This window comes from Lagopus leucura, unplaced genomic scaffold, assembly GCF_019238085.1.
Source record: "Lagopus leucura isolate 7727_CA_CO unplaced genomic scaffold, USGS_WTPT01 Super-Scaffold_100002, whole genome shotgun sequence".
Classification (NCBI taxonomy): Eukaryota; Metazoa; Chordata; class Aves; order Galliformes; family Phasianidae; genus Lagopus; species Lagopus leucura.
The window spans coordinates 31,213,191-31,236,777 of NW_024962263.1; the positions used below are offsets into that span (position 1 = coordinate 31,213,191).

General features: G+C 35.9%; 1 protein-coding gene across 2 annotated transcripts in view; it reads right to left on the bottom strand.

The window, feature by feature from the left end:
• Positions 1 to 216: 216 nt before the first annotated feature.
• ANKS6 (ankyrin repeat and sterile alpha motif domain containing 6) overlaps positions 217 to 23,587 on the bottom strand; it is a 38,740-nt gene continuing 15,369 nt past the window's right edge. Inside the window, exons 7-17 of one of the 2 annotated variants that reach the window (XM_042869842.1) lie at positions 18,923 to 19,127; positions 18,204 to 18,253; positions 16,984 to 17,187; positions 15,079 to 15,244; positions 14,317 to 14,498; positions 11,864 to 11,948; positions 10,433 to 10,546; positions 8,763 to 8,830; positions 7,446 to 7,562; positions 6,453 to 6,549; positions 217 to 873 (exon numbers count right to left, since the gene is read on the bottom strand). In XM_042869842.1, the coding sequence (XP_042725776.1) occupies positions 824 to 873; positions 6,453 to 6,549; positions 7,446 to 7,562; positions 8,763 to 8,830; positions 10,433 to 10,546; positions 11,864 to 11,948; positions 14,317 to 14,498; positions 15,079 to 15,244; positions 16,984 to 17,187; positions 18,204 to 18,253; positions 18,923 to 19,127 (1,338 nt within the window). In that variant the 3' untranslated portion in view covers positions 217 to 823. Of the gene's footprint in view, positions 874 to 6,452; positions 6,550 to 7,445; positions 7,563 to 8,762; positions 8,831 to 10,432; positions 10,547 to 11,863; positions 12,054 to 14,316; positions 14,499 to 15,078; positions 15,245 to 16,983; positions 17,188 to 18,203; positions 18,254 to 18,922; positions 19,128 to 23,587 lie in introns of both variants that reach the window. The other variant, XM_042869841.1, reaches the window with a different exon arrangement.

Genomic DNA, 23,587 nt, shown 5'->3' on the forward strand with positions numbered 1-23,587 from the left:
GGTCAAGTAAAATATTTATGAGTTTTCAGAAAAATGGAAATAGAATCTGAGTTTTCAGGTAACTTATACGTTAGTTGATTAATAGAAAATGAATTTACTAAACAGAAAATTACTTCCACTCATAATTTCTGTACAAATCCTTTCAAACATTAACAAAAAGTTCTCAAAACACTTTGAGGATCTGCTAGTGTTAGTGTTCAAGAAAAACGGCCAATATCACTTAAATGGTTTTATTCTCAAAACAACACATTGGCAATATAAAATATTTTAACAGTATTTATATTTAAATATCCATAACATATAATGAATTTTCTTAAATAAAGTGCTATTTTTACAAACAGGTATTTTGTGTTTACATTTACTGTTCTAATCTCTAAATACTGAGTAGATAAAGTGTATTTCAGTTAATGAAGAATGCAGCATTACTTTCCCTTTATATTCCTTCCCATGAAGCCATTACACTTTCTACATGTCTTTTTTCATGGTTTTGTTGCTCTTGATCTTGTCTACAGGGGTTCTTCATCTCTGGGCACTGAAGACTAAGTAGAAAACAAACATCTTCATTCTTCCCGCTTTCCTTTCTTATCTTAAAATCCAAACCATGGAAGCTTTGAACAATTCAACTCTTAGGTTGAAATACAAAAGCAATCTTTTCATTACTTTCTTTGAGGCCTTGTAGGACTGGAATCATTAACATTAATTCATAAAGTTCTATACAAGTGTACCAAGGACTAAAGTTTCAAATTTTCATTTGTATGCTTGGATTTACTCATCTGCATCCCAGACTTCACTGTAAGATCAAAATCTCTTTTTATTCCAGTAGCTACCTCTTAGGAGCAACAGCTTCTTGTGGTTTTATGGAGCAGCCAGGAGCTGTAAAAAATAAATAAATAAATAAATCTGACGACTTGCAGCCAGTGAGATTCAAAGCTTTACTCTAAAGAAGACCGACAAATTCCACAGTTACCACAAACAGGTTCACGTTTCCCAGTCTCACTGTTACATCTGACTCCAACAGCTTGACCCTATATAATTCATTTTACTCATCTTAAGCCTGCTCCTGTAAGAAGAAATCATTTTATTTTAAGTTTATTTTCAGTTCTTTTTCTTTTTCTTTTTTTTTTCATGCAATATCATTTCATCCATATGAGCTTTCTTCATCTTTTTATTTCTGATTTGGCATGTTTTAGATTCAGCTCTCCCTCCTTTCATGTCATTTATCTCTATGAACCTGCGGATCAGTGTCAGCCACATTCAGCCCTTTGATGAATGAGTGGATCTTGACCAACAAAAATCCCCTAAATATCTGTCCTGGCAACTGGGTATTCAAAAAGTTCTGATTTGCTCCTTTACTAGAATCATCTAAGCAAACACATTGCCTGAACATACTAATTCAAACACTTCCTGTGACAAGTACCATTTCTTCAATCCGGAGTTTTCTAAGAAAATCAGACTTTATACTGCTGCTTGCTATCTCAGTGAAGCAGAAATTTTTGTATTGCAGAGCAGTTCATCTTTCCTCATGCCTCCACTGCTCATCTGCTCTAAATCTGAACAATGAAGCAGAAATCTAATAGAGTGGTTTTATTTGTTCTTTTTGAAACATTCACTGGGTTATTAAAAAGCAACATCATCCTAGTATGCAGTTTCTCTTGTCAGGAACAGAAACCTGTCTGTTGTGATTAGAACACAGTGGGAAAATGTTAAGCCTTTTCTCTTCCTTGGAAATTATAAAGTCAAAATTTCTTTGAGGTTTACACTTGGAAAGAATTAATTTCAGCAGAATTTTCTGAATGTCATCAATTAAATTCCATTAATAAAGATACTAAGACAACTCTTCATGCAAGTACCGTTTGCGTGTTCCGAACAGGGATAAGAACCATGGTGTCCTAAATCCTACTGGCTTATATATCCAGAAGCCACTGCATTATTTATATCGAATAATCATTTGCCTTATGTAGTTCAGGAACAGATTTAAATGTGGAGCTTCTGCAGCCTGGACAGTCAGCCTGATCTGGTATCATTGGCAGAGGCAAGAAGGGAGGTCTCAATATCATTCTGACAGAAAACGATTATATTTTAGAGCCTATTGTTTTCTGCAAAGAAGAAACATCTCAGTGCCAGCCCCAGGGATAACACAGAACCTGATGCACAAAGTAATCTCTCTCCCAGTGGTGAACTTTACTAAAATTGAAACAGCTCAGCTGCCAAAACCCAATATACACTTGACAACTTTTCTACTTTCTTGTAGTGAATATCACAGAGAGCTCTGAAGCAGAGGCCTCAGCAGGAGGTGCTCAATCAGAAGGTAGCTGAGGTTCCAAAAACTAGCAATGGAGTATGAATGGCCAAAAATCCTTTAAGAAGAAACTGCAGTATCTTCTCTAACTAAGCCTGTTGCATGAAATTAGTTATGCAGTCAACCCTTTATTGCTAATGGCACTGCTTTTACCTTTTCTTCCTATTGTTTTTTTTCCTTCTACTGCATTTCTTAGGAGTGTAAACACAATTACTGCTGTTCTATTTTCCGTTCTTGAAACATTCATATACATGTTTTTCTGTTTCTATTGCTTGATATATTGAACAAGGCTGGAAAAGCACCAGCAGTTCCTACACCAGTGGCAGCAGAAGAGGAACTGAGCCTGGGCAGTGGGGAATGGGGCATTTTCTGGGGAACTGAAGCTGGGTGGGAAGAGTGTAGAAGTTGTAGAGAATCACAAATTTGGTGATGGCAGTTGGTCTGCAGGCTTCCAATAATTTTGAGCTTTTTTTTTCCTCAGGAAGTCAACAAAAAGTTAGTTTTGTTCCCCCACCACCACCCCCTTTTTTTTTCTTTTCTTTTTTTTTTTCCTAAGCCTTATGGATATGCTCAGATCGCAGTGCATTATCTTCATTACATCCCTAAAGGCTTCACAAAAGCAGAGCTACACTTGCAGCCACTCCATTTTAGGTACTAAGCTTTTAAAATTACTCAAAATACTGAGGAGGTCACAGTGATAAGTATGAAACAGTGACACTGACACAGTTGAAAGAGTAGGATACTACTATTACCACATGAGCTACATCATGAAAGGGAGAATCATCAAGCAGCTTTTCTTCTCATACAGCTTGATGTATCCGGAAAGAGCTCTAGCAAAAGCAGTGGTGGTAGGCCGTGCAAAAAGCATATTATTGTTATGAATATATTATGAAAAATATATTTCATATATTTTTCAAACATTTCTGAGGAAGTAACCAGTTTCAGATGCAATTATGCCATCCAACTATTAGATAGCAATAAGAGCAACAGAATTAAGTTAACACCAAAAACTAAGTGTAATTAATATGGAGAAGCTTGTGAAAGTTCCCATTTCACATAAAGAAGCCTTCTTTATGTGGGATTCCAAGGTCTCTTAACTTAAAGTACTGCTAAAAAAAGGTTATGAAAGAAATACACAAAGCAAGTAAAAAACTGCTAAGCCACAAGTTCTAGAGGAAGTCAATGATTAAGCAGCTCAACTTCTGAGAACAGAGAGCAGATTCTTGTTTATATTGCCAGGTAACAGAACTGATAAAAAATGATGCTCATCTTTTCAAAGATTCCAGCGGAGATCCAGGGAAACACAGACCACAGAGAAGGCAAGTAGTAGGAGGAAGGTAAGCATGAAAAAAAATTGAAATAATGAACCTCTGAAATGTTGGAAAATGTGGAAAATGTGGAAAAGAATCAAAAAAAGGGAATTGAATGTCTTGTTTCACTAGCCTACTGGAATTTCATGAAGGAGCCAACAGTATTGTACACACAGAAGAGATTCACTTGATGCCTGAATTTTTAAAAGGTGTTTGGCAAGTTCCAAGGCTGGCTTTTAAGACAAGGAATCCAGAGAGTAAAAACATTTCTTGTGTGGATAAAGAATAGATATGAAGGCAGAAGACAGAAGGTCAGAGTAAACAGTGACTTTCCACAGTGGAGAGATTCACCAGTAGCATTTCACAGAGGACTACATGGCCATTCGACTTATGACTCAGGAAAGGGCATATAAGGAAAATTTGACTCAAGTTATTCACATAAACAAAAACAAAGGCAAACAGTGTAGTGGAAAAAGGACTTTGTGAGACTTCAGTGACCAGACAGCATCAAGGTAGATGAAATCAGATGAAGATAAAAATGAGCTAATATGAAGTTAGGCATACAGGAAAAAAACCAAAAACGTATGAATGGTTGTATAAAATGCTAAGCTCTCAGCTCACCCACAGTAGGTGATCTACCATGTAACACACAGTTCCAATGAGTACCAATTCAGTCTTCCACTGTACTTAAAAAAGCAAAGTACTAGAAGCAACTAGTAGAAGTAACAGAACTGAAAAGGTAAGATACTTGAAAAGCAATTACTGTATCAAGTGTAAGTCAACAGCATGCCTACATCTTGAGAATTTTACGTCAGGCTGGTATCTTCAAGTCTAAAAGGATATAGTGGAAAAAAGAAATGAAGACAGAAAAACTATGGTATAGGGTATAGCCTCCAAGACTTCCATCTGAAAAAAAGAAACACAGCTAAGGAAGAATATCACAGATATCTATAAAATCATCTGTGAGATGGAGGGAGGCAGTGAAGAAGGAGCAAATCATCTGCTGTAGCTTCTGATCTGATAGGATAATTGGAAATGGACAAAGGACATGGTAAGTTCACAACAAATGAACGATGTGAAAGCAAGTAGCTCTTTACACAAATGTCAGATGAGACCAGATGATACAGCTGTACGTGACTGTGAATTTCAGATCTCACTCAGAACAGATGCTGTTATGTTCTAAAATATTACACCTTCCTAGAAATCACTTCAAGTTCCAGAGACTATGTAAAGGTCCCACTGCTACTTTTTAAAATAAAAAGCAGCTTACCTGGTGTGGAAATTTCTTCTACCTACATGTTCACTTCCTCTGCTATTGCTTCCACTGCTGTATTTCAGCCAAATCTACTTCATGGAGCTCTCACACACAATAATCCAAAAGCGAGATCTCTGATGAGCGGGAGTAACTGTTGCCTCATTCTTACAAAACAACATTCTCCCCAGCTCTGTGCCACAATAACTGTTTTCTGCTTACCAGCAAGTTGCTTGAAGACAATTCACATCTATATTTTTTCAGCTATTGAGTAATTCCTGTTCAATGCATCATTTTATCAAATTCCAAACATTGGCTTCTGCTCACCTAGTAGTACCTACAGAAGAGGCTCTTCAAGTCTGGGATGTTATCAAGAGACATCCAGAAGTTCCCACACATCCTGACTACTCTTTGAATGGGAAGAAAGCTGCACAGTGCATTCATTGACACCTGACAGTGGCTTTCAGTCATGTGGACTACACGGAATTCAGGAAGTTGCTCACATTGGCTAATGACCTCAGCAATGACCAGTTTTCACAAAGACAGCAGTGTAACTAGAGTTTTAACTTCCTTTCACATATTTAATGATATTCATCTGAATGAGATTGGAACAACTGGGACTCATTCATTACATAGGCCTGCTAAAGAACACAATACCTCAAATATTTAGCATAACCACAAAACAAGTGTTGTAATTTCATGAGTGGATGCAAGGTGAAAAATAAGCAACTGAAGGACAGTAAGAGGTACTTAAGTTTCTTAAAAGCCATTCATTGTCTCTATGTTCTTGCTAAAATATAGGTCCAGAAATACACATAGGAATAAGTTTCGTCCTATTCCTCGACCTCGATTGACAGATGTGTATCTGTCTTTGGCTCAGACTGCTAGCAGGGCAGAAATTTAAAGCTTTAACATCTAAGTGTGACTGTGCTGAATGTATTTAGCTGATGTAGGTCAGAACACCTTTCCATACATTTTGATTATATATCTAGAATTGAAAATGCAGTTTTAGTTTTTCTAGCCATTGCAATAGTTAGCAGTTAACATTGGGAGTTGGAATGGATGTATTCTAAACAAGGCACCTGCAGGTAGTCATATAAAAATATTACCTATACAAAATAAATGCATGCATACAGAAATACATAAGTAAAGTAGCTGTTAAAGCCATTATGCTAAATTTCAAACCTCAAATACGTTGGATCTACTTGATCACACTGAAGGAAATTGACTTATATAAACATTATGAAAAAAAGAACCAAATACCCTATATCATGTAGAAACTCACCTCTCACTGCTGCTCTTCAACATATACTTCACTTTGCTATACTTATGTCCATTTTCTGTGTTCAACAATAATAAATGCAAAACAAAAATCTTACACTCCTTTCAAATACTACTGAAGTGTGTGCACAGATCTTATAAATATCTCTTCTTTTTTACCTTGAAATCTTCTCTACAGTCTCAGTAAAAGACACAGATGCGCATCAAACACAGAGAATGGTTAACTAGCTTGTTTTCCACATTCTGTCCTCCAACTAGAATTAATTAGAAATAATAATATGCCATTCAGTTAATGTCAGGAGGTACTTACTCTGGGAATGACCAGGAGGCCGTGTGTTACTAACACTACTCTCAAAGGAAGAGTGGAAGTTGTGTATAGTTTCTTGTAAAATCTGTCTCTCTCGTCCCTGGGAAAACAAAACAAAACCACATTAAATATTTCTGTTTCAGGAAAAAAATATTCCAAGTTCACAAAAACATGGAAAATATGCATTTCTATGCCCAGAGAGTCACAGTGCATTATGAGGAATAATATAAAATCCTTTTCCACCATATATATAGAAAATTTTGCAGCCTCCTGAAACTGTCAGACATCAGTAAAAGCATTTTCAGGATTTTCTTCATGACTATAGCAGCATGGGAAATCATCGTTCTCTCCAAATTTGTAGCTTTGTCTCTGCTGCTTTTGATCTCACCTTGGGGAATTATCTTTATGTTTTGTTTATGTGAGCTTCCAATATCAGAGAGAGAATGAACCCTGAAACTTTAAAAAGCAGCTGAGTAGTTTAGCAGTCCAAATTAAAGAGATTCTCCAGTCCATAATCTCTTTGACATTAACAGAGCTTCTTGTACATCATCACTAGACCACAAATATACGTGACAAGGCAGAAAGAAAATAAGTGAGAAATGAGAGAAGTGATCATTTATCTAATTACAAAAAAATAAACGTTAGTGGGAAAAATAAAGGAGACATTTCACGTCACGTTCAACTTAGTGTCACTGAAATCACTGCTCACTAATCGTAACGTGGCCAACATTTGTGTTAGTGTCAATTTTTAATCTATCTGTCTTTGTAAAACTCTGTATAAGAGCAGTACAGTTACTGAACTAGGGAGGAGTTTATGCAATAGAACAGGTGGTACCAGAAAAGAAGGTATTCTTCAATAAGTATGTTAAATGTCTTCTTTGGAAAACATTTCTTTCACTTTTCCAGATAACATCTGCAATTTAATTTCCAAATATATATTCAATTAACAATACAAACGTGGAATTAACTTATTAAGTAACATATTTCAAAACCTACCTTTCCTGCATTCAGTTCAGAAATAGCTGCCAGAATTTGCTGCCTTGAACCATCAGTTTTAATACCCAGTTCTTTCAGATCACCATCAGTAAGAGTAAGGAAGGCTTCCATATCCACCTGCATGTGAAAAAGGAAAAAGTGTTTACCTAGGTAAGATTCACTGCTGAAGGATAGATTTTTTTTTTTTTTTTAATTATATAAAATTACTGGAAATATATTCTATATTGTGCATGCAAAAAACTTTAATAAATTGACAACTTCAAATGGTACCTACTTTTCCACCCTGCTGTTGAATATTAAATCTGCTGTTAATACTTCAGTTGTTTGTTATGACATAGTTTAAATGTTCATGGATTTTATTGGTCTTTAGAAAAACACAGTCTTTTCCTTACTGCAACTGTTTGTTGGTCAGACTAAGGTTTTTCTCACCTTTAAAAGCACAGCTGGATTTTCAGAATACTGTGTGTTTTTTTTCACTGCCTCCTAAGGAAAATTTAGGGTTTGTTCATAAATCAGTTACACTCTATCAGAACATCCACAAAGCTGTGATAAAAGCAAACATCTATAACTTCATATTGAGAGAAACTTCACACACAAGCATTTCTACAAAATGCTTTATTCCCTATCACTCTAGAGAACAATAATAAGCCCAGAGTACATGGTGCTGAATTTTGAACTCCACAGCAATAGCAATTTATTACATGTCCGTTCACTGCCCTCTGCCTTCCAACAAATAAACATGCAATGATTGTTTGCATTTGTTGATGCCTTAAACACTGAAATGAACTATTTTCATTTTCACTAATTATTTTTTTTAATTCCATCCTTCAGGTAAGTCACTGTTGCAGGTCTTATCTACAGCAACACTCAAGTTCTCCAGTTTAAAATCACCTTCTGCTTATTCATAGTGGATAAAGTAGGGAAAGCAACCATCTCAGCGACTCACAGCCTGCTGTTCTCTGGCTGCAAGTAAGGTTCCAGCTGTGATTTCAGAAGTAGTACAGCAAGTCCTATAAACTGTTCATCCCCATTGGATATGGACATATATAGAGAAAGTAGGAAGCAAAAATGGAAGAAAAAAATATCTGAGGCATCTATAACCAAAATGTAGATTCAGTGAAAAAAGCATTGATATGTTCCTGGAGAATTCTAGGAATATGACTTTGGTCCATGTTTCAAGGTCCTTTCTGCAACTAGAAATGGTTGTAAAACTTTAATTTTTAAGTTGAGATTTTGGATCATAATTTTAATGCAATGTGTGTCATGTCATACTTTTTCTAAAACAGCAAAAAAATAAACCTTTTAAAAAATATTTACCTCTTGTTCCTCAAAAATAGGTTGATATTTCTCAAGGGACAATTTTTTAAGGATGCCAGTCAGCTCATCTGTAATGTCAGAAAAAAAAAAAAAAAGAAAAAAAAAAGGGTCAGAAAAGATTAATTGTATTGATCTTTGCAATGTTAACTGCTGAGGATATATTATCAAATGATATATTCCACACAATGACATACTGCAAAATAAAACCAATAACATTTACTCTGCACCAAAAGTAAAAGTACTGTCTTATTGTAATTCTATCTAGTCATACCTTGGTAGGATAAAATCCTTTTGCTGTATCCTCCTTTCTTCCTCATAAAAACAATCTTTAATAAACAAACTTTTGAGGACAGCTTTAATGCCTAAAATGCAGGCGCTTGGCCCTGAAAGGCTGATTCAGATCAGGCTGTCTACACATCAAAACTTTTCAAGAAGGCAGTGAACTGAATGAGGAATTTCCATAGCATGATTCAAGAAAGTAAAATGTAGAGCAAGCACCTACCCACTCACTTATTGAAAACATTGATACAACAAGGGTACATGCAAATCTCTTCTGCTCAAGCAGCTGACATCCAGTCTTGAACACAGATAGCTGATGTCCAACTAAGGTGAAACTTGAGCAGAATTTAAGTTTCATAAGGTTACCTTCCCAGGCTAACAGGTCTGGATATTGGGCCTCCTCTCAAAGTCCGATCAACTTAAAAGCTGGAGGACCTGATAGCAACTCTTAAAACACTTTTGAAATATGATTACCTAGTTAAAAAACAAGTGCAGTTTTAGATTAACTCACCATTACCTCTCTTGATTACACAGTACTTCTCTGAACTCAGGATTCTGTTTATTTTTACTGTTATGGTGTCACAAACAATGCATGTATTACCACAATTATCATCTGAACTAAAAAACTAATGTAAAATGAAGAACATATCATAGAAAAATATCATAGGATCATAGAATGGCCTGGGTTGAAAAGGACCTCAAAGATCATCTAGTTTCAACCCCCTGCTATATGCAGGGTCACCAACCACCAGACGAGGCTGCCCAGAGCCACATCCAGCCTGGCCTTGAATGTCTCCAGGGATGGGGCATCCACAACCTCTCTGGGCAATCTGTTCCAGTGTGTCACCACACTCTAAGTGAAAAAACATGACCGAAAACATTATATCATGAAACTATATTATATTATATATATATATTATATATATATATATATATATATATATATATATATATATATATCATGAAACTATATTATATATATGTAAACTTGCTTTCATTGCAAAGACATAACCATTCTATTTTCAAATATACTTTGGTTTTATTTCCTTCTTTGTCTTTAAAAACAAGGACTTATTTTGACAACTTGTTTGATATGCTTAACTTGTAAAGGCATACCAATCTTAGACAATATTTTCAAGTTTTCCTTTCCTCTTTCTCTCTTCCTGTATTATACAGCAATTTCGAACAAAACCAGAAAGATGTCTCAATTTTGTAATTCCCACATTGAAAGTTGTTTCACCTTTGCTTTTTCTCTAAGTTTGCTTTACTTACACTTATATCTAGTCTCCTTATCTGCATGCCTGAACAAAGAAGCATAGGTTCTCTGAGCTCTGCTACATTTAGCACCTCTTTGGCACTGTTCTATAGGAGTAGAAGTAGGATAAAGTTACCTTTCTCCAAGTTGTCACCACCTCCTTTTGCTCTCATGTGGCTTCTTCTTTCATTATTCTCTACATCACTGGTTCTCAGAATAGGAAAAAGCTGATGGTCCACCAAGTGATTACCTAAGAAAAAACCATGCACACTTCTGAATCACGCTGCCTACTGGTCATTCAAGCCATAACCAAAGAAAATGAACTGATAAATTCATTTCAGTTTACTTGAAATAAGAAATAATTAACACTACATAACTACTCTTCTGATTACTGCTGGGCCTCTAAGCTGTTACTGATGAAAAACTAACAATAAGAGAAGACCTTGAAAGAAAGGACCACTCAAGTATAAAAGCTTACAAGCACAGTGAACCCAGAACTACTTCAGCTTCTGACAATCTATACCTCTGCAAGAAACTTGCTGTATCATAGCTCTAGTGGTGCTGTCATAAAGCGCTGCTTCTCAAGGTGAGATTATAACAGCTGATAGCTTGGGGAATTCCCTTTCTTTTCCAAGAATCAGTTATTTTCCTCTCTATATATTTCTAACCTGACAACTTTTTTGTTATCAAGTCGTTATTGTAAAATGGCACTAACTGAAGCGTGAAAGGATTTTCTCCAGTCATCAGTACAATATGTTACAGCTAGGACACAATAAGAGGATAGAAAGTGGGTCAAATAACACCTCCCTTTAGGGTAGACAGGGAAGTACAGTGCCAGCAGAAAGTTAGCGTAAATGAAAATAAAAATCAATCCTGACACTTTCCAAACAAATAAACAAAAAACAACCACAGCGAATATAGGACATCTGCCTCTTGCAGAAACTAAATAAAAGTATCCACATCTCTTATTTAATAGATTTTGAGTCATGTTATTTTTCTCAATTTTTGGAATGTTTACAGAAAAAAAAAAAGTAATTGATATTCTACTTCCAAATATCCTGTAGCAAGAGGACTTTTATATGTAGAAGTTGTAATTTAGACCTAAAAATTCAAGTTAAAAATAGATGATCTCACTGGAAAAGTATGAATTGTTATGAATCAAAAATTGTCTTTCCATAATGATGTGTTTCATTGAATTTATTAAAAACATTTTCATTTCAAATTTGGGGAGAAGTTTTCTACCCTTAGTAAGTGATGGAAAAGCATATTTAAGCCAGAAAATGGAGGAAGAAAGGATATGCCATAAAAGTGGCCTACATGCTCTATGATAGCTTCAGAATGGTAATTATCTCCCTCAAACTGGAAGCAATCATAGTTTTTGGACCATAAACACCCACTATTACTGCTGGAATGGAAATCTCAAAGCAGAAAAGACTAAAATATTTTTTTCTACGTAAGAAAATGTTCTCACTTTCATGCAGACAGACAATAGATCAGTACAATTATAGTTTTAAACACTATGTACTCTTGATAAATGAATCACTTGTAATTGCAGTGATCTACTCACCATCTTCTGTAATAGTACCACTGCTGGAACCATTGCTCTTGGCCTGTCTGTGAGAAGAGGAGAGAGAGGACTCCACGTTGTGAACCTTAGGAGACGGAGAGGGTGATGGGGAAGGTGTGAGAGTTGGTGATGTGCTTTTAGATGTAGATGAAGTTCCAGATGGAGGTCTTTTGTTCATCTCTGCTTTTTGCTACAGTTAATAACATAATTATTTAGGGAAGAAAAATTTTAAAAAGCATTTACCTATACATGACCTATATATATATATATATATACCTATATTATTCAGCTTTTAGTTTCCTTTCTTTAAATCTTGTACAGTCCCTCCCTCTCATGGACAGCATTTGCAAATTGGTCAGTGTAACTTCATGGCACTTTTTAGATCAGTTCCAAATTTAGACAACATAATCTTAATGGGAGGACACAAGAGTTTCCAAAATGGTTACAGACAGTACTTTTCAGCACTTATGCTGCTTATTACAACAAAGTGGGCTGCATAAGGTCTTGCAGCCAGTATGGATCCCTATGTAATTGTGTATTCCCAGCAGACACTGCTGTCCAGAAAATCATCCCAGAGGTGATATGTGAACATCTATAGTGAGATGCACACCAATAATATGTTTTATTATTGATGGGTAAACCTAACTCAATCTAGACATCTGAGCAAAGAGCACTAAAGAGTTGTTGCCTTTCTAACATACTAGTGTAATTTCTATTTGAAAATCTTTTCAATAGAATTAGGAACTGCATTCCCATGAGATTATTTACAGTGCATTATTACTCACTACTTCTTTATCCCCTAACATCTTCCACTGTGAGTGTGAATAATAATTAAACTTCTTACTGGCAGCAGTGTTGTAATGACAGGCCTTAAGATCAGCAGGTCAAAGCTCACAGGCACAGATATTATACCTTAATAGGCCAACTAATGGAACTAGGAAAAAAAGTATGATTTTTTGGATGTATAAGCAGTTCTGAAATTATTTCCAAGACGAAAATAAGCTGAGAGCAACTGCTGACAATTTAATTAGAAATATATTGTTCAGACCACCTCTGAAAGAAAAAACCTTTTGATACCTGTTCAGCAGGGGAGACTTTAAGGGGGGAAGAGGATAATAAAGTGATATTTTCTACTAGAAAGAAAGAGACAGATCATTTATAACCTGCAGAGTAATTATGTGGGGTAGAAAGGAAGGAAAGATTATAAGTCCATAGCTTTTGGAGTCCAGCAGAGTTATAGATTTTTAGTCTTAATCTTAATTTTAAAACATGACTGGTAGTCCATTTAGAATCAGGGCTGACAGATCGTACAGTGACTGTTCATGGAAACTATTTTGGCATTGGTAGTTGCACAATTTTCTTTTTCTGACTGTTGCCCTCTGAAATTTCACTTTTTAAATCACTGAAGAAGTTTGTGACTTTGTTTAACATCAAAATTTCACTTATTAAACATGCCTATTCCTTACTGTTCCCATAGAAGACATCACAGAATGAGAGAGCAAATGTAATTTTTGTTTCTTCAGGCAAAGCTCTAAGAAGAATCAAAAACAAAACAAAACAAAACAAAGAGTTGTCTAGAGATTACATAAGAAAACGTTGAGTTTTTCTCTTGGTCATGCGTACTAACAGTTGCAGAATAAAGGACTTCAGAACTAAAACTCCAAATTTCGTGCTTTCTTTCTCTTGCTGTCTGAAATTTAAACTTTTCCTGTGTGAACAAACAACAGTATATAACATCTTCTGCAAGGATGCTGCTCTCTAGCATGCTCCTGTGCAGAGTCTGAAGATTTTACATCTTCATCCTTGAAAATTTTGCTTTATGCAGCCATTAGCTGCATAGTCCATACACAGAAATGGGCGGGTCATGAGGGTAAAGCTATTTCAGGAAATCCACAGAAAAGTCAGCACAGATAAGATATCCAGCGCTCGTGAGCAAAGCCTGATTTTGATAATGATATCTTGATGTTCATGCTGTTTAAAAACAACATCTTGTGGACCAGTACCTGTATAATATTGGGATGAGCAGATCCTGGTACCCATTATCTAATGCTTTTCATTCAGGTTTGGAAGGAAGCTTTCCTCAGCTTTAGAGGAATGTTTAGGAATAACTAACACGTAAAACACAAGCCTCAGTTATGAGTCAAGGATGGAAGTCATAAGAATTATGAATTCAAAATAACAGAAAATACATGCCTCAAAATCAAGTATTACATTTACTGCTTGTAAAATAAAGTGAAAATAACAATAAAGCAAAATTGCATTTCATTATTAGGTTTGATCCTTTGTGTATTTGTAATTACAAGAAAGGTTTGTAAAACTGTGAAGTTTCCACTACTTTTGCAGTAAATTAATTAATTTTAGGCTTTGCAATGTCACACAGCTGTACTTATCAATCACTCACGACTGACATGTGACCTATTAAAATAAGTTAATTTAGAAGCAGAAAAACTTACATTCATTTGTATCTTTACTACGTGTCCATTACCAGCTGTTTGAGCACACTGCATATCAGACAGGGTGGATGAAGGAGTTGCCTGGACTGGACTATTGTGTTGGCTGGGCTTCTGTTCAGGTAAGCCTGCTGCTTTTCTTCTTTGGGCTGCAATCTGCGATAAAACATTGTCTGCACTGCCACCTAAGGAAAACAAACAAACAAAAGAAAAAACAACACACAGAGTCAAGGAGATCATCAGTTTTAAAGGTCTGTTAATACTCAATTCACCTGTTTTCATCATTCACTATCACTTTAGAACTGACTGTGTATGAGGGAACTTCAAGGTTCAGATCTGTTCCACAACTTTCAGCAAAGGAGCAAAAAAACAGCTATGAGAGGAGAGGAGCCAACCTTGTTTACGTGCACACACACATATGCAGCTGACTTTCATCCTCTTTGGATACATTTCCTGCATTGCTTCACCATATTTTCTTTACAGTTGGCAGATACAGTTCAAGCCACATATGCAAGCTCCATGAAATACATGCTGGAACATCCAGCTGGAACAAGTATACATCTGAATCACCATGAGTGGATTCAATAAAATAAAAAAGTTTTTCTGATAGAAGAGTTAACCTATGAGACTTCTGCAACAGATGTGAGGCTTTTGCTTCCTTATGTAGGTGTCCAAAGTTCACTTCTGTTCCAACACTTCATAGAAATGTAGATTGTGCATCAGGTTCAAGTGACTTTTATATTAAAAACGATAGCAGCATGGTACCTGATCTGTTATGCAGTTCTCCTCCATGTCTATTAATTCCTGCAATGTTATTGGATCCACCAGAAGAATGAGGAGAATGGTTGAAATTGGTAGAATTTGAAGGAGATGCAGGTCTTCTTGCAAATGCTGGTAATTTGACTGGTCTCGTACCTTTACTAACAGATGTCTGAAAAAGAAAAAAAAAAATTATCTTCCTCAAGCAAAACAAAAATTAAACTTCAACAGCTATTTTACACATTTTAAGTTCAGGATCTTTCAATGAAGAAACAGAAGGATATACAAAATATTCTTTCTTTGCATATACATGTATATTTATACAAACATATTTAAATCTCTATTTATATAAATGTATATAGTATATTGAATATGTCTTCAATGAAAAAAAAATGACATCATAATAAAGGTATTAGTCCTCCTTAACCTTTTGCCAACATGAAATGAGCAGATGCAATGCACCTGAGAAATAATATAGAAAAAACTGTGATTAGTGGCAAAAAAAAAAAAGTAAAACTTCTTTCATGCAGAATCCTTTTTTGTCTCTCCCATCTTACAGAACAGCTACCACCTCCTTCTCAGTCTTAATATCCTTCTTTCTTACTAATGAAGCTGCAACAAGCAACATGAACTTTCTCTCCTCCAGCTGCATATTCATATTCTCCTCAATGTAAACATCTACCTGCATCATTTTACTATTTCAATTGATGCAGTAAAGATATACCTACATGCTAGCCAAATGCTCAACCACGTCTGCAACTTCCTTGAATTCTCCTTACACACTATTGGCCACTGCTGACCATTTGATATATGACTCCTAAAGCTCAGCTTTTTTGTGCTTCTTAACTTGTTACTCAAATAACTTCTTCCAGCTCTGACTTACAATATCTCTCTCCCCTGTTCCTATTCTCTGAGTAACACATTTCTCATTTCTTTTCCTACAGAAATGTAGCTAGTGGCTAGTCCTCCTTCACATGCTTTGCTCGTCTCTTTATACATGTGAGCCACAATCATTTTTAGGATGATAAATTAAACTTTACCTTCCTGAGATCAATTCCTTCTAATCATAGAATGGTTTGGGTTGGAAGGTACCTTTAAGATCACTTAGTTTTCCAATCCCCCTGCTATACGCAGGGATACCTCCCTCTAGACCAGGTTGCATCCAGCCTGCCCTAGTGCACCACATTCCACTTAAACCTCCTTATTGGTGGTATTAAGCTAACTTTCACCTAGAACAGGAAGACAGAAAAAAAATCATTCTAAAATGTCTTCACTGTCACATTTCTAGAACTGACAGGAAATACACGTCTGGACTAATAAAATGAAGTTTACTACGATATTAGAGTCCAATTTTCAGAAGTAGGATCTTCTCTGTGAGCAACTAGGAGAGCAAAGGTTGTCAAGATTGTTAAGGTCACATGATCATTAATTGGTAAAACATTATCACTTACTAAACTTCCCAGCATATTTTTGCATACGACACATCTCAGCAGTTTTTCTTCAGTTCCTTCCAGTTCCTAAAAAACTGAGAAACCTTCTTCTCCCACAGCTTGTCTTCAGAATTAGAGCAGCTTCAGATATTCTAGAATGGCTATGCCTACTTTGGCAACTAATACATAAGGGTGGAAGCAATAGTCACTTTAGCAGTTTGCAGCAAATTCCTTATGTCTAGTCATTTGTTCCAATGAACATCAAATAAGACATTTTATTTCACAGGAAACTTCCACACCATTTACATTCCTCCCACAGAGGTATGTATTATTCCTAAAAAGCAGACCTTAAAAGGAGAAGACATTGCTAAGACAATAGGTTCAAAATCATTTCTAAACATAGAACTGATATGGTTCACCAGCCAGCATGCCCCAGACATAATAACACACAGTATTATTTTTACATATTTCATTTGCTTACTACATCTGAGTTCCCACTACTGTTAAAATCGTGCTTGATTGCTCTCTGTGGCCAGGCAGTTCTCATCTGTTCAGCTTTGCCATCTTTGCTGATTCGTGTTCGATCAGAATTCCAAAGCTCAAAACTGGAGGGTGGTAAGAAAGGGGGTATCACTGCTTTCAATTTATCGCTAGGCAGCCTGGTAAATGGAGCACTGCTTCTCAACTGAGAGAAGGAAAAATAAGAAAGGAAAACAGAAGTGAGATAGATTCTTCTTAGAATGTTACTGGGTGCTAACGATGCTGTTTCCAAGTTAAATAAAAAGATGGAGACAAATGCATTTTTAAACAAAATTAAATGGAAATGAGACATAAAAGTACCATCTGTGAAGATGCATAGCACATAATAACAGACAGAGTCCAAGGTGCATATTGGCATGAGGAAGTTCATTCACTCAGTACAAAGAAGTGGCACAAACTGTCCCTTTCTTCATCAGTTTTAACAGGAATGTTAACAAGCAACTTCCAAAGAAACAACAAACAGGATGCTTGGTAAAGCTGTCCTCTCTGATCTCCTAGATAAGACACCTGGAAATACTGAAAACCTGTTTGTTCCTACCCTACATGTATTCACCAGAAAAAAAAAAAAAAGAGCAGCACAAGTGATACTGGCTCCCTGGAGTTCTGTCAGTGAATCCTATCAAAATTTACTCAATCTTCTTAAAACAGAAAATAAAAGATCACCAACCAAATTTAATGACATCTCCATGGAGTAACCTGTAGGAGAACTTGAAGATAAAGCACAACAAAAGAAGAAACAGAATAATATAAATATACATCCTAAACTATTTTACGGTTTACTTTATTTCTTACTTTCAGATTGCTCTGTTTCATGTCTTCCTCACAGTGTACCACTTGTCAGTGAGTAATCAGCCATTCAGTCAATCTATTTTACTAATTCGTTGCTGATCACACAAAAGGATAGCTCATGAAAGAAGTCAGCATTCATCAAGAGCTGTCATACTGTACTATTTGTACTACTTCCTAGTCTATAGAACAACATATGTATCACAGCTTGTCAGTTCTGCTCCACTGACTACCAACCAGTGATAGTTCTATTTGTAATGTATATGAGTTGTATATCATGTAAAACAAAAACAAAACAAAGCAAAAGTAAAACAAACAACACAAGGAAACACTAACTGCATTATCTTCTGAACATGCCAAGAATGTTTAACATACCATGGTTGTCAATAATTCATCATCCTTCCCTCCTTTTGCAGTGTTTACACCTGAAAAAATACATAAATGAAGTTTTATTTTCTGCATGCTCCTGCTTTTTGTTCTTAAGGATAGCTTTTGTTTGCACAGAACTATAGAACCATTATGGTTCAAAAAGATTTCTAAGATCAGCTAGTACAACCATTCTAAAACATTCAGCAGCTGTAGCCTCAGTAAGCACAGAGAATCGCGTTTTCCACTGATGCCTCATATACCTAAATTAAAGTGAAGTCAGTAGTCTTTCTTCACATTATAAACAGTGGGACTTTTGCACAAAGAACTGTACAATTTCAATAAGTGTTCTTTATAATTTGGGCTTTTCTGAACTTTTCTTCTCAGATTGCTTTTAAACATACTGATTTTCACAATATAAATTATTTTATTGAGGATAGGAACAACTCCTGAGTGAGCTGTCCATTCCTTGACAAATTTAAGAGTTCCTGCTACAAAGCAGTACCAGTGTTACTGTAGCATTTTCCTGCTGAAAGAAGGTTGCCCTCAACATTCAGCACCATCAACAGTCAGGGGTACAAATGTATCTCTTTCTATACCATACAGATACAATTTGTGACCTTTCAGCTACACTAAACTGAACAAGAACTAATAAACCAGAAATAATATAATCTCAACTATCCCATAAGAGCTTACTTCCTATCAGACAACTCCAGCTTTATCACTACCTGTGTTATTTGTGACCCAGGCCATAGGAGCATCAGTAGTTCCAGAGGAGTTTGTGTCACTCTGTGGAACTGCTTTCATGGTGGAATTTAATGAAGATTCAGGTTCATCAGGAAAAGGCCCAAACTGATTGGAAGAAAATCCATGGCGCAATGTCTGAGTCAGCTTCAGCTTGCGGAATCGATTGGACATCCTGCTCCACCAAGACTGGATTGAGAAGGAAAAAAGAACAATTTAGTTCCAACTAAAATAAAAGCACGAGGAAAAGAAATGTACAACTAGGTAATCCTTACTGCAGTGACAAAGGAGTTCCAGAGTGAAACTACAAATGCAATCTTAAAATGATTTGCAAATATCAACAGAATCCTTCTTCATCAGGCATAGGTAAGATTAATCTTTGTCCTTATTCTTCATTTGGAAAATAGCTTACAATACTTTTGCACACTAACTCAAAAAATGAAGTAGACAACAATATTGTTTTAATTTGAGCCAGAAATCTTTACAGCTACATGGCAAATACTTAACCTGACAATCAACTTTCAACTTTACCATCCATTCCTCTGTTCTATGGCATCAATGAATGGGAATGCATATTTTCTTCTTCTTAGAGGCATACATAGAAATTATTGGAGCTGCATGGAAGCCTCTCCTTCAGATTTTGAAAATTAGTGGCAAACCAACAGAGTTCTGACGTATTACTGTCAAAATCAAGATTCACAATACATATAGTGCTGCTGTACAGGTAACTTTAACACTGTCAGACTGAAAAGAGACTATAGGCTGCCAAAGAACAAGGCAAGGAAATAAAACAATACAGAAAACAATACTGCCTAAGCACTACTGCACCTGGAGCCCCTACCTATGTAGGTATATCATATATAAGGATAATGTCCGAACTTTTCTCAAAACAGACTTTATCTAAATAGATTACAGATTTCTGTATTTTTGTAGATGGATGATGCAAGATGCTTCCAGTATGGAGGATGGTTCCCCTGTTACATTTCTCTAGGCTACACAGGGCTTACAGTTTATATTAAGAAGACCCATACAATTTGTATTAAACTTCATGTGGCTTGGAGGCAAATAAGTCAAGATTCTAAAGATGGTCTGATTAGATCTTAATTCTTTGCTTTCTGAACACTTAAAAAATTTAGTCATTTAAAAATTATAGTACTTCATCAAGACTGCTTTATATGATGTCCAGTCCAGACACGTACTTTTGTAGATTACTCTTTATACTTAGCCATTACTCTCACCATACATATCCCTCTCTCTCCCTGGCATTTAATAATTTTTAACTGCTTATTGATATAACTCTTCCCAGCTGTCATAATGTAGAAATAAGCAATATAAGCTGTAAACTTATTTCCCATAAATCAATCATTCTAGCAAATGATCATTAAGATGATTTTAAAATCCACACAGGGTATTAGTAATGGACAAAGTACTCAGACCTTTGTATCTCTTTGGAGCCATAACTAATAAAGATTTACATTACTTTCAGCAACAAAGACCTGAAGGAAAAAGGCAATGGAGACAAATGGTTCTGAGAAAGAAACAAAAACCACAGAGTTCAGCATTTATTCACCTGCCAAAAGGAAATCAAAGATTGAAAAAATCTCTCTAGTTCTAATGTGGAGAACAATGAGCTTACAAAAGGGATTGCTTGTACAATGTGGTTTGCTTGTAAAGGGATCAAAATAACTTCACTGAGCAAAAAGATCACGTCAGTTCCTCTCATATTTGCTACTCTTTACAGTGCTTTTGATTTCTTAACATATGCTCTCATCACAAAGTCACCTGAAATAAAGTAAGAGCAGCCACTACATTACAGTACAGAACAGCTGTACTACTCTCTGGTAAGAAAGGAATTCTAGCAGAGAGGTTCATTTGTCTTCTGGGCTTAGAGTACACTCATCTGAGCTTTGGAGTCTTCAGTGTGCTGCTGCAGCAGTTGTGGCCTGTCCATAAACCTTTTGTCTCACAGACATACAGAAGCTGGAATAAAGGGTTTTAAACTAGGTTGAAAAAAGCCAAGTAACATAAATGTATTGACAGATGAAAATAGCATCTGTCAAAAGGCCAAGATCTAGTAGCAATGGGAGAATGCAGTGGTATCAAAGATTAGAAAAATGGTGCTGCCACTTGAGAAATACCTTAGATGTTTATAGCAATATTAGAAAGTTAGCATGAGTTTGTCAGAAATAAATCACACCAAATCAATCTTTCTCTTTGTCAGGATAAGTGGTTAAAGTGGGCTGAAGGGAGGAGAAAATTTGACAAAGCTTGACATTAATAAAGCTCATCACTATTCCATGTACAACACTCTAAATGAATGAGGGAAATATGCTCCCAGTAAAAATAATCTAGGGAAAGCAACATGACCAAAAGACATACTAAGAAACAAATTGGCAACAATTTACTCTCAAACTGGGAGAAAATATTTAGTGGAATAAAACATGAGCTTGGAAATATTCATTAATAAAAGCAATGATGAAACAGAATTTATTTTGTATAGTTTGTGTAAGACATCTGAACAGATGCTCTAAATAATACTGATAAATTTACATTTTTCAGTAGGACTCAAGGTGATAAGTAAGAAGAGAAAATCAAGTGTAAAATACATAAAAAGGAATAAGCAGCAAAGCAGCTGCACTGTAGAAAAATGGAAATCAGAGCTGCATCATCCCACTAAGTATAGGTCCTGTAAGAACAGATCTACAGAATTCTGCTGCTTGATAAGAGGTATGTTTCCAGCCATTCAATGAGATACACAACTAGGACCCTAGTTAGAATTTCATGACTTGTTTTGGATACCTCATCTTAAAACAGATAAAGACATACTAGAAATAATATGAAGTTTAGGAACCATAGCCTGCAAACAAGGAAATTTGAGTGAGAAAATAGTAAATAAGAGGATGAAGAGAATTTGATACCTAAATATTTATGTAATTCTTCTAAAGATGAAGCTGGACACTTATAATTGAAAAATAATCGATCAGCATAGAACGTAGCAAGAGAGATTTGGATTAGATCAGGGGGAAAAAAATCTGACTTTAGGAATAGACAAGCAGTAGAACTAGGTGTGGAGGGAGATCATGAGATCATCACAGTGAGAGAAAGGAGACTAGAATCATAGAATCATAGAATCACCAAGGTTGGAAATGACCTAAAAGATCATCCAGTCCAACCGTTCACCTATCACCAATAGCTCCCACTAAACCATGTCTCTCAACACAACATCCAGTCTTTCCTTGAACACCCCCAGGCTCGGTGACTCCACCACCTCCTTGGGCATCCATTCCAGTGCCTGACCACCCTTTCTGAATCGTAGAATCATAGAATCATAGAATCACCAAGGTTGGAAACTTTGTAAGTAAGTAAGTAGAAACTTTGTCAAGGAAGCTCCTGTCATACTCATTTGTTCTCCTTAAAAAAAGGCAAGTGGGCCCCTGAAGCTCCCTCTCATTCTTCCATTTCCTGTGATTCAGAAGATTCCATGTTTTGTCATTTGCATTGACCTAGATAGAAAATTTATGTTTTGGTTGAGTCACCATAAATACCTAACTGAAAACTTCTGGGCAATTTGTTTTACAATCCTGGCTCCATGCAGAGAAGTTGTCCACAGGGAAGAACAGCTGTTGCAAAAGACAGATCCTCACTTAGGCATTCTCCTTTCACACTGGTCAAAAGCAAGATAAGTTTGATGACCACCCAGCAACTCTGAGAATGTCATTTTTACTCTCCAAACACTATAAGAAGAATAAGATGTGGAAAATACAATCAGACAAAAAAGTTAATAAAGCATTATAAGCAAGAGGAAGCTATCTAGGCTTACAGTTTTCTAACTATCTATCTGTTTAAACACACACACAGGAGAATTATATAGAATACAATTTCTGCTGGAAAAGTACTTGATTAAGACTTGTAGATAATATGAAGTTTTGTTGCTGTGAGACCAAACATTAAAACATTCTAAAAGTTGTGGAATATGGTCCAAGCACGACTTTCTGAAGAAGGGGAGAAATTGGGCAAGACCAGAGAACAGCACAGGGTGTGCCACTGAAGTACGCTGTAGTGACTGTCTTCTCTCTGGGTGAAATAAACCAGGGCTCAGGGTGTGATACACATAAATATATTAAATGTGAATATTCATATTTAAATCTTCATCAGTGACAAATCTTTCAAAATTACTTTTTTTCTACTTTCGCCTTGAAATCCTACATGACTCCAATTCAGGCCCTTGCCCCATATCTCTGCAGGAGTTGATCTGCTTTACACAATGTCAAAGACTAGGCAAAGCTAGATAACTGCATTCCTAAAAGGTCCATCGAAATTCATACCAAAGGATAATCATATGAAAATAACAACTTGTCACTTCAAGAATTGTAGAACAGATTCCAAAGTAGAACTGTAAATGATCTTCAAAATTCATGTCAGGAATAGTCAGGAAATTAGCACATGTGTTTCCAAGATTCTGGTACAATTTATGTAAAAATTGTGAGCTTAAGATGGAAAGAAACTGAGGCATATAATCACCAAAACATGTTCACCTAAGCAAATAAACACAGCAACAACAACAGAATAAACTAATATGTTCTTTTCTTCTTTTTTTGAGGACAGACCACATAAGTCACAATATCCTTATTCAAGTGGTACCCACTGTT